Below are 15,047 nucleotides of genomic sequence, written 5' to 3' on the forward strand. Positions count from 1 at the left end.
AAATGAGATCGAAAGAATAGATTCTCTCATCATACTTACAAAATTTCGTTTCATACTTCCAATTCTACTCTTTCATCCATCTCATCCCAATAGATCGGTGATCTACACTTTCTCCCATAAATTACCTCGTAAGTAGCCATACCAATGGATGCCTAATAGTTGTTGTTGTACGTGAACTCCACAAGAAGTAGCTTCAGTTCCTAGTTGCCCTGAAAATCGATTACACAAGCCCTGAGTAGATCCTCCAAGATCTGAATAACCCTCTCAGACTGACCGTCGGTCTGAGGATGAAAAGCTGTACTGAATAGCAACTTGGTACCTAATGGCTGATGAAGACTCTTACAGAATGCAGACGTAAACCTTGGGTCTCTGTCGGATACAATCGACACAGAAATTCCATGCAATCTGACTATCTCTCTGATGTACAGCTCTGCGTAATGAGTCATGGAGAAAGTCTTCTTAATCGGTAGAAAATGTGCTGATTTAATAAGTCGATCGACTATCAACAAGATGGCATTATACCCTCCAACTGTCCTGGGTAACCCTGTCACAAAATCCATCGTGATGTTCTCGCATTTTCGCTCGGGAATAGGGAGCGGTCTAAGCTTTCCTGCAGATCTCTAATGCTCTGCCTTAACCTGCTGACATGTCAAGCACTTAGACACAAAACACAAAATATCTCGCTTCATGCCCGACCACAAATACAAGTATTGCAGATCCTTATGCATCATCGTACTCCCTGGACGAATGGAATACGGAGTACTATGAGCTTCCTTCTTAATGTCTTCTCTAATCTCCACTAGGAATCCACAGTTAGTCATGATATTGGACTATGTCATCCTCTACAGAATACAATCTCAGACCCTTGGACTCATCCCTCAATCTCCACTTATGCAACTGCTCATCAAAAGGCTGACCTGCTCGAATCCTGTCTCTCAGTGTCAAATGAACTGTCAAGGTATAAAGATTGAGAGCATCTCCCCTAGCAAACACTGAAAGCTCAAATCTCTGAATCTCCGCCTGTAGTGGTCTCTGGACTGACAACTGAGCAATCACTACATTTTTCCTTCTCAAAGCATCTGCGACTACATTAGCCTTTCCCGGGTGGTAGCTAATGTCGCAGTCATAATCCTTAACCAGCTATAAACATCTTCGTTGCCTCATATTCAGCCTTTTCTGTGTGAAGAAATACTGCAAAATTTTATGATCTGTGAAAATCTTGCACTTCTCCCTATACAGATAGTGTCTCCAAATCTTCAGAGCGAATACTACCGCTACTAGCTCGAGGTTATGAGTCGGATAATTTTTTTCATGAAACTTCAGCTGTCTGGACGCATAAGCTATCACTCTCTCATGATACATCAGAGTTGTGCCCAAACCTAGCTTCGAAGCATCCGTGTATAGCACATACTATCCTTGCCTTGATGGCATCGGTAGAACTGGGGCTGAAGTCAATGCTTGCTTCAGCTTATCAAAGCTCTCATGGCACTCTGATCCCCAAATGAATTTGGCATTTTTCTTTGTCAAGTCGGTCATGGGTACCGTAATAGAATAAAACCCTGAATAAATTTCATGTAGTACCCAGCTAGACCCAAGATTCTGCGAATCTCTATCACACACTTAGGCACTGGCCAATCTCTGACTGCCTCAACCTTGCTGGGATCAACCTCAACTCCATCCATGGAAATAATGAGGCCTAAGAACGCCACTCTGTCGAGCCAGAACTCACACTTGTTGAACTTGGCATATAACTGTCAGTCTTTCAATGTCTGCAGTGTCGTTCTCAAGTGCTGACTGTGCTCCTCTATGCTCTTCGAATAGATCTGTATATCATCTATAAAGACTATGACGAACTGATCCAAATACGGTTGAAATACGCGGTTCATGAGATCCATTAAGATCGCTGGCGCGTTATCAATCCGAAAGACATCATCATAAACTCTAGTGCCCATAACGCGTCCTGCAAGCCGTCTTGTGAACATCTGCCTCTCTCACCTTTAGCTGGTGATATCTTTAACAAACATATATCTTTGAAAACACTGATACTCACTGCAGCTGATCAAATAAGTCCTCGATTCTAGGCAGGGGATACTTATTCTTGACGGTGACTCTGTTCAGCTCTCTATAATCGATGCAGAGTCGCATACTGCTGTCTTTCTTCTTCAAAAATAGTATCGGTGCGCCCCATGGAGAGAAACTTGGGTGAGTAAAACCCTTGTCCAGTAGATCCTAAATCTAATCTTTCAATTCTTTCATCTCTACAGGTGCTAGACAGTAGGGTGCATTCGAAATTGGCACTGTTCGCGACATCAATTCGATAGAGAAATCCACCTCTCGGTCTGGTATGATGCCAGAAACGTCCTCAGGAAAGACGCTAGGAAAATATCTGACAACCTCGACATCTTCTAGTCTCTGACCGACTGCTTCAGATACTGACACAATGCTTGCCGGAAATGCTTGGCAACCTTTTTTCAAAAGTTTCCTCGCACAAATACAGGAGATAATGTGCGGTATCTTCTTGTTCCTTGATGCTTCAAAAACAAAAGACTTCCCGCTGGGTGCTCAAACAATCACTGACCTCTGCCGTAAATCTATCGAAGCTCCATTAGACGCTAGCCATCCATGCCAAGAATGATTTCAAACTCAGGCATCGGTAGCACAATCAAGTCTGCCTGTACAACATTTTTATGTAATTGAAGCTCCAAACTTCTCACTATCTTCGAAGCAAACATCTAATCTCACCGGATGGAATCGAAATTCTAAATCCAAATCCATGTCCTCTGGTATAATTTCCAGTCTCCTCACGAATGTCTCGGATATAAACAAATATGTAGCTCCTGAATCTCGCAGTGCATACGTAGCTACACCTGCAATGAAAATTTTTCCTGCATCAGAAATACCATCAAAACCGTTCAAGCCTAATAAATTCAAAAAATTCTAACAGTAATAACCCATAAGTCCCGAAAATTACTCCGATAAATGCTTAAAAGTTTCGAATTACACAGAATGAACCTCATAATTTTGCATAATTGCATTTCGGTCCTTGAATTTCTCGAATTAATTGCAAATTTCCCCTTAAAAGTTTCGAGCAATATCAAACAAGCCCTAATAAATTTTCTTTTTTTGTCCTACAGGACATGAAATTTTCAAATTTGCAATTTAGTCTCTGCATTATCGATTATTGCATTCTAGTCCCTCAATTTTTCAGCTTATGCAATTCCACCCTCAATAATTCTTAAATTACTACAATTCAACTCTTTTACAAAATAAAGTTGACATATCAAGTCTAATTTTTTGAAAATTCACTGTTATCCTTTAAATCCACCTAATTAGAGCATGCAATCTAATTTCCTTCTAAGTTCTTGATTCCAAAAACAAATCTATTGATCAATTTAACATTTCATGTGAATCAAACAATGTAAAAATGTTAAACAAATAGGTTACCAGTAATCAATGTCGTGTCCGGCTCCGCTTCTACTTCCTTAGCATGTATAAAATAAGCCCTGCCGGTAGTGGCTCTTTTGATCCTTGGGCAATCAGCAGCCTTGTGACACTCTTCTTTGCAGATGAAGCATTTGAATGTTCCCCACTAGCATTTATCATAATGGAAACGGTTGGACTGTTTTCATGTTTGTCTTTTATACTGATTTGGGGCACCTGTGTTCTGAGTGGGCTTCTGCTGCTCCGGCTTTTGAAACTGACCTTGGGGCTTCTGCTGCCCCTAAATCCTATAAGGCCCTATGAACTGCTTTTTGTGGGGTTGTAAACTCTGATGAGCCTGGTGCCTTTTCCTCTGCATCTCTACATCTATATCTCTCAAACCCGATCCGCCTAAAAGGCACAATCAGTGGCAACGTCATAATTAGTCGGCCTCATCAGTATAACATCACAACGAATGGTAGGTTTGGGGCCATCCATCAAGTGCCTCATATTTTCTGCAGCGTCCCTAACAATAATGGGCACAAAGTGACAGCCCCTGTCAAACTTCCGGATGAACACTGCAACTGTCGAGTCCCCCTGTCGGAGACTTATGAACTCCGTAGTCAGACGCCCCCTGACGTATGCAGAGGAATAGTTGCCATAGAATAGGTCTTTAAACTGATCCCACATGAGAGTAGCTAGATTAACCCCATGTGCTGCTCCTTCTCGCAACAAAGACGCATCATCCCGCAGCATGTAAGTGGCACATCTAACCCTGTCAGCATCCCTCATGTCAAGATATCGAAAGTGTAACTCCAGGAACCTGATCCAACCCTTAGCCATAAACAGGTCTTTAGTGCCACTGAACTCCTTCGGATTCAGCCTCCTGAACTGCTCATAAATGTCTTGCTGAGGCCTAGGAGCTTGCTGGGCTTGCTCCATCAGTCGAGCTATTCCCTTTGGTATTCACCGAAAGGGATATCTTCAAAGAAATTGGAGATGTCAATTCAAATAAATTAAAATAAAGAATGATAAAGTAAATAAATGAGAAAAAAAATTGTAACTTAACAGTCCCCGGCAATGGTGCCAAAACTTGATCGAGCAAAACTTACACTATGAAATCCTCTGTAAAAAGTCAATAAAATTTAAGCTCGATATAATCGCAAGTGCACGATGTCAAGTAATAATATAGTGTACACGAGTACGAGTATCATTCTTCCAGAGATTGTATTTCACAATTATTATTTCCTATTATTAAACTTTTAAGAAAGATGATTTGAATTATTACTGACTACTAGAATGATTAAATAATAACTCAACGAAATGATTAAATGATTAGATGATGAAATGATCAAACATAAATGATTAATTAAGGATTCAATGAATAATGAATTTGTTGAGAATCTTGGTTCACTTACCCCTCTTTAATTTAATCAATTCGATTCGACAATGATCTACGCTTTTGACAAGATTTCGTAACCAACTGAACACGCCCTCTCAGGCTATGCCAAACTAATTCAAAATAGTGAAGTAATTAAATCTCCTTAATTATTTATCAAAGGTGAATTTCATGTCGCTCTATGAAATTCCCTAGCTTTTGACCTATTGGACTATGACTATCAACGTGTATCCGATTTCATATTTCTATGTAAATTGTAAATCCACGAACTATGTACTCATTCTTATCATAAGCTATTCTCTCGAACTCACTCGCAATATGAGACTATTATTAAAGTTAGCTACTCTTTAATAATGCGATGAAAAAAAATAGCATAATCAAGAATCAATCAAAAGTCGAGCGTTAAATTAATTAAACAAGATTTCGGGGTACGATCTCCTTAAATCCCAACAAATATGAAAATTTAGCTCCTAGAGTTCATGATAAAAGTTTGCAAAACAATATTGAAACTAGAAGTTCTAAACTAGAAATACTATATTTGATAAGAACGAGAAGAACGGTGTTCGGAATTCTTGAAATTCTTCAACTCCAAGCCAATCCTCTCCTCCAAGCTCTTGTGGCCGCTCTTTTTCTCTCCAAAACATGATCAGCCGCTTGGATTCATGTCTTAGGGTTTTTGTGGCAGCCTCCCTCCTTCCAATTTGAAAACAAGTCAAATAGGGAAATTTTCTTTTTTACTCGCGCTGGGAGGTCAAAAATTATTGTCCTAGTGATAGGGCCTCTGTCTTTCTCTTAGCCCTCACACTCCCTAAGGAATGAAAGGCTATTTCTCAGCATCTCGCGCTAGGACGGTCGAGAAATACTGCCCTAGCGCGAGGTCCTCTGTCAAACTAATTATTCTTTAGCCTCTGGCGCTCGGGCGGTCAAGACATACCGCCCTAGCGCGACATACCACCCCAATGCAAGGTCCACTGTCCCAACATCTTCAGTTCCGGTTGAATTTTTTCTTTTTCTGCCATTCTCTTGCACATTCGTAAAACTCGGTGAGCTGCAGTCAAATGCAATAATTTACAAAAACCAAAATGTGGACTTCATGCAGACAAAATGATGCAAACTTAGACTCACAAGATGCAATAAAACACTTAAATATGACCTCTATCACTGATTTTGATCGAGTCCAGTCCGTAATCGCCTCTATTTTCTTGGGTTCTACTGAAATGCCTAGTTCAGAGATTATATGTCCCAATAAGGCGATACTTGTTAGACAAAATTCAAATTTCTTAAATTTGACATGCAGTTCTTTTTCTTTGAGTGTCTATAGAGTGAGGCAAAGATGTTTCTCGTAATATTCCTTATTTGGTGATTACACAAGGATGTCTTCTATAAATACAACCACGAACCTGTCAAGGTATTGTATGAAGACTCTATCATGAGGTCTATGAATGCTGCTGGAGCATTGGTCAAGCCAAACGGCATTACCTGAACTCATAGTATCCATATCTTGTCCTGAAGACTGTTTTAGGAATATCCACTTCCTTGACCTTCAGTTGATGATAACCTGATCTCATATCAAGCTTTAAAAAGACATTGGCTCCTTTTAACTGAACGAAAAGGTCATCTATTCCCGGGAGATGATTTCTCCTTTGTTTGGAGTTCGAAGTTTGAAACTCTTACTCTGACAATCTACCAAGGCATGATTTTTATCCAACCAATCCATTCTTAGGATGGCATCGAACTCAATCATATGGAGTTGAATCAACTCTGCCTTGAAAATTTGTTTGCCGATGCAAATTTTGCAGTTTCGGAGTACTTTATGAAACGACCCTTACTTCTTATCTTTTAAAATTTGAATAATTACTAGGAATTTTTTTTATAAATATTTTCCTCTAGTTTCAAAACCATCAAACATAAAAACTAATTTTTAAAAAACTTAAATACATAAAAATCCATAAATAGTTAATTCTAAAACATAAGTCGACTTAAAAGAAAGCTCAATGTCAGACTTCAAATCAAAGCCTAAAATCTTTATAACATAAATCCTCAAACTTTATTTAAAAACATTAAGGTTAAATCTAGTAATGCGGAAAATAAAAGTCTATCAGGAGTATACTGTCGGGCCCGATCCAGTCAAGCGTCAGCGTCTCCCTCAATATCATCCTCACCTACACCCATTCAAATCTAGCGAGTCTAATGACTCAGCACGTTCTAACCGTAAATAACAAGTAATACATATACATGCACATGTATGTAAAAATCATAATTTTATTTAAAATAAGCTGGCATAAAATTTGTAAGCGTAAATAAATCATAAATCATAAATTCTTTCATTATCGTATATCATTTTGGATGAAGTTTGATCATGAAAGTGACTATCCCTTATCATTCATCCTCTGGTCGACTGATCAATTTATACACCGAGTACCTAGGGGCGGGGCAAACGGGCTCCCTCTGAGACCTTTTCCCTTTCGATATTCCTATTGTAAGTTAACGTTCCTTCTTAAAACAAATCCCCCACATATCCTCTGTGTTACAGTCAATTCACATCATTCAAAATATTTTTCTTTTCATTTTATTATAAATTATCGTGTCCTTCAAGAATCGTACAAATAGCATTTCGGGAAAATCAAACAGTTTTTGCATATATCATAAAAATATCACATTTTCATCATAAACATTTTAAATATCAGTTAGTATGTATTATGATTTTTCGGTACACTGTCAGACCTTTCGAACTACCCAGGACGTAAAATGACCCCAATTATGACTTTTTCTCACTTTTTTGACTCGAGCCTATCCCCATAGCATCATCTAATCTTATTCTTGACTTCTAATATTTTTCTTAGACGTAAACCTGAGCCTTTCAATTTAATGATTTAATAGCTAAATCGTAAAGCGTTTCGAACCTGAATTAATTCTAAACTTAATATTTTCTTTCAAAATTTTACACATACAATTTTCATCCCTAACTACCCCCGTGAACCACGATTCAACCCCCGTGGACCACGGTTCGAGCCCCTTATTTTTTCTAGCCATTTTCGAACCTCTTTCTCTCAAAACAAGTCGTGCCCCTACAAAACCTGAGCCACCCTCGAGCCAGCCATGGACCAGACCCTAGCCTACCCTCCTGAACCCTCACAGGCTGATCTGGACCAGCCGCACCCAGCCTAACCCCCCACGCGCACGGACTGCACATAATTGAGCCCTAAAACCTTTCATATGGTCACAGCTCCTTCTTCCTTCACGCGTCAATGAGTCCAGCCATGACAGGAATCTCCCTGGACCTAGGACACAGCCCTCACAGTGTCATGACCAAGCCTGTTTGAGCCCCTGGTATAGCCGCCCCATAGCCGTCCCATATAACCCAAGAAAAACCCTTGCAAACCCTTGTTCTATCGTCCCAATCACATGCACGCTTCTAGCCTCTGTCCAACATTTATCATGCGCCCTTACATGACACTTTTCCCATCCCTTAAACATCTTGTATTGGCAACGTTCCCGTTAGAACTCATAGCACAACTCAAACAACGTAAAAACACCAAAAACTTTGAAAATAATCGTCAAAACGTTAAATAATTTGGTCAATATAATTTTCATGCTTCAAAACATAAAACACACATATTATGAATTGGATGGTGCAAAACAAAATTCAGAAACGTGCCTTTGCGTTTAAAACGCTTGAAATACGAATACCGAAGCGGTGGAACGTCGGTCACGAATGAATGATGATTTCTACCCTTTTTCTCGTCAAAAATCTACTGAAAACCCACCTTGGGATGCAAGGGAGTTGGGTGATCATTGTGGGAAGAAAGAACGAAGAAAAAAAATCGAATTCTTCCCTTGACAAGCCAAGGAGTGTGTTCGGCCACTTTTTTCTTTCTCACGTAATTTAGTGTGTGTGTTTCGAGGTGTGTGTGTGTTTAGTTGTGTGTGTGATTCTTTTAAAAAGAATTTTAAAAAAGTTTCCTAAACACTTAATTAATGGGATTAATTAACACTAGTTTTTAAATAATTAATTAGGCACATTAAAATTAATAAAATTATTAGGCCTCAAATTAAAAGATATACAAATATCTATTTCAAAAAAAATCTCTAATAAAATACATAATTCCTTCCTCCCACTAATTAATTTAAATTTGACCTTAAAAATGCAATAATTCTTAAATTATTTAAATAAATATTTTCTTAACTAAAAATAAAATTTTAGCCTTTAAATCTTTAACACCTTAATCGTCTTCGGTCCTACGTCCCCGGCCAACTACCGATATTCGCCTAAAATTCATTAAAATTATGCAATCGAGAAAATTACACAATTAATCATTTAGTCACTCAAAGTATATCATTCATGCATCCAAAATCATTTATTTAAAATATTATTGTAATTTAATAATTTTCATGCATGCGGTCTACATGGACTGATTTTCGGGAATTACATTTTATGAGTTTCAATTGCTTTGCCAGCAAGTGTTGCCACTCTTAATGGTTTACTAAGAGTTTCGCATTCAAGTTTTAGTTTCTTAGCGAATCTTTCAGATACAAATGAATGGGTCGCACCACAGTCAAACAATACATACACAGACATTTTATTGATTAAGATGGTACCTGCTTCAACATCGTTTGTATTGTCCGCTTCTTCATAAGTTATGGAAAATACTCGGGCATTGGGCTTGTTTTCTCTTGGCTTGTGGGTTTTCATGTTTGGCTTAGCTACTTTCTCCTAATTTTCCGGAAAATCAGCGATGCGATGTCCTAATTTCCCATGTTTGAAACAGGCACCTGTCTCCCGTCAGCATTGATCGAGCAAAACTTGCACTGTAAAATCCTCGATAAAAATCAATTAAATTCAAGCTTGTTATAATCGCAAATGCATGATATCAAGTAATAATATAGTAAACAAGAGTATGAGTATCGTTTCTCCAGAGACTGTATTTTACAATTACTATTTTCAATTATTAAACTTTTAACAATGATGATTTGAATGATTTCTTACTACTAAATGATTAAATAAACAATTATTAAATATTTTTAGAATTAAATGATGATTCTAAAAAAACTAAAATAATTAATCAAAGATTCAATGTAGGATGAATTTGTTGGTAATCTCGGTTCACCTACCCATCGTTCATTTACTAAATTCGTTCGACAATGATGCACGCCTTTGACAGGATATCCTAAACAATTGAACACGCCCTCTCGAGCTATGCCAAATTAATTCAACTCAGTGAAGTAGTTAAATCTCTTTAATTATTTATTAAAGGTGAATTGCATGTCGCTTTATGAAATCTCTTAGCTTTCGACCTACTGGACTATGACTATCGATATTTATCCAACTTCATATCTCTACATAAATTGTAAATCTACAGACTATGAAACTCGTTCCTATCACAAGCTATTCCCTCGAACTCACTTGCAATATGAGATAATTATTAAAGTTATCTACGCTTTAATAATACAATGAAAATATTAGCATAATCAAGAATCAATCAAAAGTCGAGAAATAAATTAACTAAACACGGTTTCGGGATATGATCCCCTTAAATCCCAAAAAATATGAAAGTTAGATACTAGAATTCATGATAAAAATAAGTAAAACAATGTTTAAACAAGAAGTTTTAAGCTAGAAAAACTCGACGTTACGAAAACGAGAAGAACGTCGCTCGGAAATCTTGAATCCTTCAACTCCAAGCATTTTTCTCCTCTCCCAAACTTTGTGGCTGTTGAAAAGTCTCTGTTTTTCGTGCTTATTTTTCCCCATATTACAACTTTGCATCCCCACTTAGTAAGCATTCAGCGGAAGATAAGAAACCATCTTCAAAATTTTTTCCTATTTGAGTCTCGCTCGGGCGATAAGATTCTACTGCCCGAGCGTCGAGTCCTCTGTCTTTTTTCTTCCTTCGTGCATCACTTTCTACCGCTTGAGCACCGACTCTTATGTTTTTCACTGTTAAAAGGAACCAACTCACGCCTTAACGGTAAGATCCTGCCACCAGGGCGCCAACTCTTCTGTCCGAAAATCAATCTTCACGCCCGAGAGGAATGATTCTACTGCTCGAGCGCCAGTATTTCTGCCAAATTCACTCCCTTTTCTGATGGCTAATATCCTTCTCCTCCGATTTCAATTTTTGGCCATTTCACCTGCAAATTTATCAAGTTTGAATGAGCCATGACCATATGCATATGTTAATTATAAAATGAACAAAATGTAGATGAAATGCACACAAACACAATGCAAATGCATACAAAACTAATGAAATAAAACACATAAAAACAACACCTTTCAACCACCTCATACTGAATTTTTGCTTGCCCTCAAGAAAAATAGGTCATAGACCACAATTACGACACGAACAAGACACCAAATAGAAGTACTAAAACAACAAACTCAATGGCGAAACAACAACTAGTATCTCTTGCCCCTGTGGGTCTTTGAAATACACCTCATCAATCACATCACAACATCCATTATCACCCCTTTTAAATCACCACATAACATTTTTATTTGGATATAAAATGTGTTCGTGTGTGTGTGGGATGTGGGTTCTAGTAGCTTGTACTTCAGATAGCTTCATTCTCAAATCATGTGAGTCAACAAATCAGCAATTTGATGCAAGTTTTCACTCTTCCGAGTTCCGTTTCCATTCGTGATCAACCATTAAACACAAAGCAGTAGAATTTCATGGTTGCACAACGATGTTTAGGGAGGTATTATCAACATGTCTTCAAGTGGTTTAAAAATATTTGGAGTACACCGATCATTTTCATTATGAACTTGTCAGAATTTTTATCCGACATTCCCCAACTCTGTCTTCTCCACCTTTTCAGACTAAGCATAGAATTTCATCCTTTTTTTGGCTTCCTTCACCTTACATCTCCTTTGTTTTTCTCTTTTTTTAATAAGTGCATAATTTTCTCATGTGTACTCTCTAGGCTCTGAATATGTGGCATGTAAGTTTATTTGTCCCAAAGAATAATTTTCAGGCTTCATGCATGATTTAGAAGAAGGTTATTCCAGGTTTACATAAGCTTCCTACTCGAGTTCATGCTACTAGTTAGTCACTCATTTCCACAGACATTCGTTCTACTCAAATCTCATGTCTCCAATTTCCCCCACAAAATTTTAAACTTAACTACCATTCACACAACTACTGAAACCCACTCTATGTGCATAAAAAAATTTCAAATTTCAAGCGAAAATGCATGCTTTGCTAAATGGGATCTCAATAACGAGTGACAAGACTAAGGGCATGTAAGTTATCAATCCATAATCATCATCGGCTACCAATATATTTGTTTCACCATCAATGGACAACACGTGAAATACTACAAAACTAACTGACCACCCCCTCATACGAAGTGCGTGCAATGTCCCCGTTGCACAAATGACTGAAACACACAAACTAAACATAGATGCATAACATAGAAACTAATGGAATGTAAATGAAAAAATGAAACAGTGATGATGACCAAAAACATAATGCAGCAGAAAATAAAAATGAAAAGAAGGGAAAACAGTGAACTTCCCTGATCAAGGCTCGTCCTTGTCGTGTTCTTGTGGTGGTACCCCAGGTGCATCCCCCTGCTGCTGATAGTGAAAGGATCGGATAGAAGGTGATAAGTGTTTAGAAGAGGGGTTGAATAAACACTCACGGATTATGTATATTTTTCAAAAATTGGGTTCAGTTTAGTGACAAACTGACACTCGGTATCTCGTCAGTCGATAACAATCAGTTTAACTGAGAAAACAGTTGCGGAAGTAAAGTGACTGAGAGATAGAATAACTGACTGAAAATAATGACTGAAATAAAATGCACACGGTTTGTTTCTGGATGTTTGGAGAATAGAATAACTCCTACGTCATCCCTTCTATCACGAAGATAGGATATCCACTAAAAGATTTTGATCGAATACAAGAGTTGTACTGACCCACTTCAGTTTTTACTTAACAATGCCAAAACTGAAACTCTTAGTTCACAAAAACTTTTACAGTGCGTGACTGAATTTAACACGACTGAATGAATCTAACAAATATTTCAAAGTGCTAACAAGCTTGTAAATGTAGCCTTGATTGCTACTGATCAATCTGATAAGAGTGAGCTTTTGATATTTGAATACGAGTAGTGATTTTAGCAGCGTAACAGCAAGCTTGAATAGAATAGTTGTTCGTCGTTGATGATTATTTTTCTCGACTGCTCTTCTTGCCTATTTATAGGCTTCTCTTCCAATGGTAACATTAAATAATATTTGAATCTTATATCCGTTGATTGCCACGTCAATATTCTCTGACATTCGTACACTGTAGATTCTGAAACGCGGCGTTCCACTCCGAGTTGCAGTCTGCTTTGTACTATTGTCGGTTGAATGTTCTTTTCAACTGATGACGTGATCAGCTGAAGAATCAGCTGCTGAGCAATAGCTGGTGTGTTTTCGACTGAATAAACCGATCACTCAGTTGACTTGAAAATTCAGTTACGCTGGTATCAGTTGCCTTTAATATTATGCACATTAATATTCAGTTAGGCAACTGATAGTTGATATGAGAAGCCTGGTTACTTGATCAGTTAGTCCAATACGATGCTTAGTTTGTCAAATCACTGAAATTTATTTTCCAACAATTTCCCCCTTTTTGGTGATTGACAAAACTTGGAACTTAATAAAATGATCAGCAGAAGTAGAGAGAATACTTTAAAACCTCGTAGATAAAATAATTTTTCTAGTGTACAGATTCGTACAAAGAAAACAAATATCCTTCAACTAATAACTGACAACAGTTGTCTCTTCAGTTTATCTATTCAAGAAAACAAATATCCTTCAACTAATTACTGACAACAGTTGTCTCTTCAGTTTGTCTCTTCAGTTCTGATCCTCTCTTATTCCTTCATCAATCTAGCTGTTTCCCCCATTTTGTCAAGCACATCGACTTTTCGAGATAAAATTCGAACATCAGCTGCAATATCTTTGACATCAGACAATACAGTGGTTTGCAGCAAGTCGATTTTCTTTGAAACAGATATATCCATAGATTCAACTCGTTTGCTGATTGAGTCATGAGTTAGGGAGAGACTCTCAGCTAAGCCTCTGTTCTTTTTAAGTTAATCGATCGTAAAGGAGATAGAGGTCACAACAGCTTGAATTGACTTCAGTTTCTCTGAATTGAATTCACTTGAGGAGTTCAGCTTCAGAGAGTGAGCAAGTTGAGTGCGTTGAATTTCCTTAATTTCTTTCATTATCTGTGACATGTTGTTCTGAATGTCCTGAATCTCTTCAAGTACTAAGTCCATTTCTGAGGATGAATGAGGAGATACAGGTCCAGATGGCCCTGGTTCTTGTTCGTTGGTAGTTTGATCAAAGACCACCAAAGTCCTGTCAGAAACTTCCGTTTCAGCATGTATCAGCTCTTGTAGATTCCGGGGAGGAGAAGAGATAGTAGAAGGATCTAATGAAGAAGATGGTTCTTCAGTTTGTTGAACTATTGGTACTTCAGTTTGCATATTTTCAGTTGAAACTGAGTTCAGTTGAACCTCTTCTGTTGAATTAAGAACTGCCTGTTCAGTCACAACCACCGACTGAACTGGTTCATAAAATACTTCAAAATTATCCATTTCGGCTTGTTCTTCAGTTGCTTCAGTTTGAAAATCTGCTGGTTTTTCAGTTGATGCAACATCTTCAGCTGTTCTGACTGCTTCAGTTTGAACATCTGCTGGTTTTTCAGTTGATGCAACATCTTCAGCTGTTCTGATTGCTTCAGTTTGAATGTCATTCGTAACTGACTCGATGACCTCATCTAGATTTGCCAATGTCAATTCAGCTTCAGAGTAAAGCTGTGGATTATCAGTAGGAGGTGCAGAAATTGGTGATGTTGGAGCAACTGAAGTTGAAGGAACAATTGCTTTTTGAGAAGAAGTAGCAACATCCTGAGGAGACTCTTGAACTGAATCTTCAGTTGAGAAGTTTTGAGTGGCTGCTGGGATGATTAACTCTTGATCCATTTCCCAATGTTTGATTTCCATCTGTAGACTGATAAGATCCATTTCCATTTGAGCATACACTGCTTTATCATTGAATGCGATTGGACTGGTCGGATCAAATTTTTGCTGCGGCTTAGCAACTATCTTCTGTAGTCTCTGTACTCTCATAAGATCGAAGAAATACTTCTTTCTTTCAAGAACTTGAGTAATGGTCGATGCCTTTACTGTCTTCATCACCATTTTTCAAGATCAATAAACCTCCTCAG

At 37.9% G+C, this 15,047-nt stretch overlaps 1 protein-coding gene across 1 annotated transcript; it reads right to left on the bottom strand.

Annotated features, from left to right (window-relative positions):
- Window positions 1-813: 813 nt before the first annotated feature.
- Window positions 814-4,362, bottom strand: LOC142519718 (uncharacterized). Its single transcript, XM_075622745.1, has 5 exons — window positions 3,926-4,362; window positions 3,747-3,831; window positions 3,445-3,589; window positions 2,743-2,918; window positions 814-1,140 (listed from the first exon to the last, which is right to left on the bottom strand). Exons 1-5 carry the CDS (start codon window positions 4,360-4,362, stop codon window positions 814-816), a joined length of 1,170 nt encoding a protein of 389 aa, XP_075478860.1.
- Window positions 4,363-15,047: the final 10,685 nt, after the last annotated feature.

This window comes from Primulina tabacum, chromosome 11, assembly GCF_025594145.1.
Source record: "Primulina tabacum isolate GXHZ01 chromosome 11, ASM2559414v2, whole genome shotgun sequence".
NCBI classification, from domain to species: domain Eukaryota; kingdom Viridiplantae; phylum Streptophyta; class Magnoliopsida; order Lamiales; family Gesneriaceae; genus Primulina; species Primulina tabacum.

Excerpts from the sequence above, each read along its gene's own strand:
- LOC142519718 (XM_075622745.1), bottom strand. The coding sequence starts at position 4,362 with ATGGAGCAAGCCCAGCAAGCTCCTAGGCCTCAGCAAGACATTTATGAG. Across the intron at positions 3,832-3,925 it reads GACGCTGCAGAAAATATGAG|GCGGATCGGGTTTGAGAGAT; the intron begins GCACTTGATGGA and ends TGTGCCTTTTAG. Across the intron at positions 1,141-2,742 it reads TAGAATTTCGATTCCATCCG|CTGGTTAAGGATTATGACTG; the intron begins GTGAGATTAGAT and ends AGATGTTTATAG.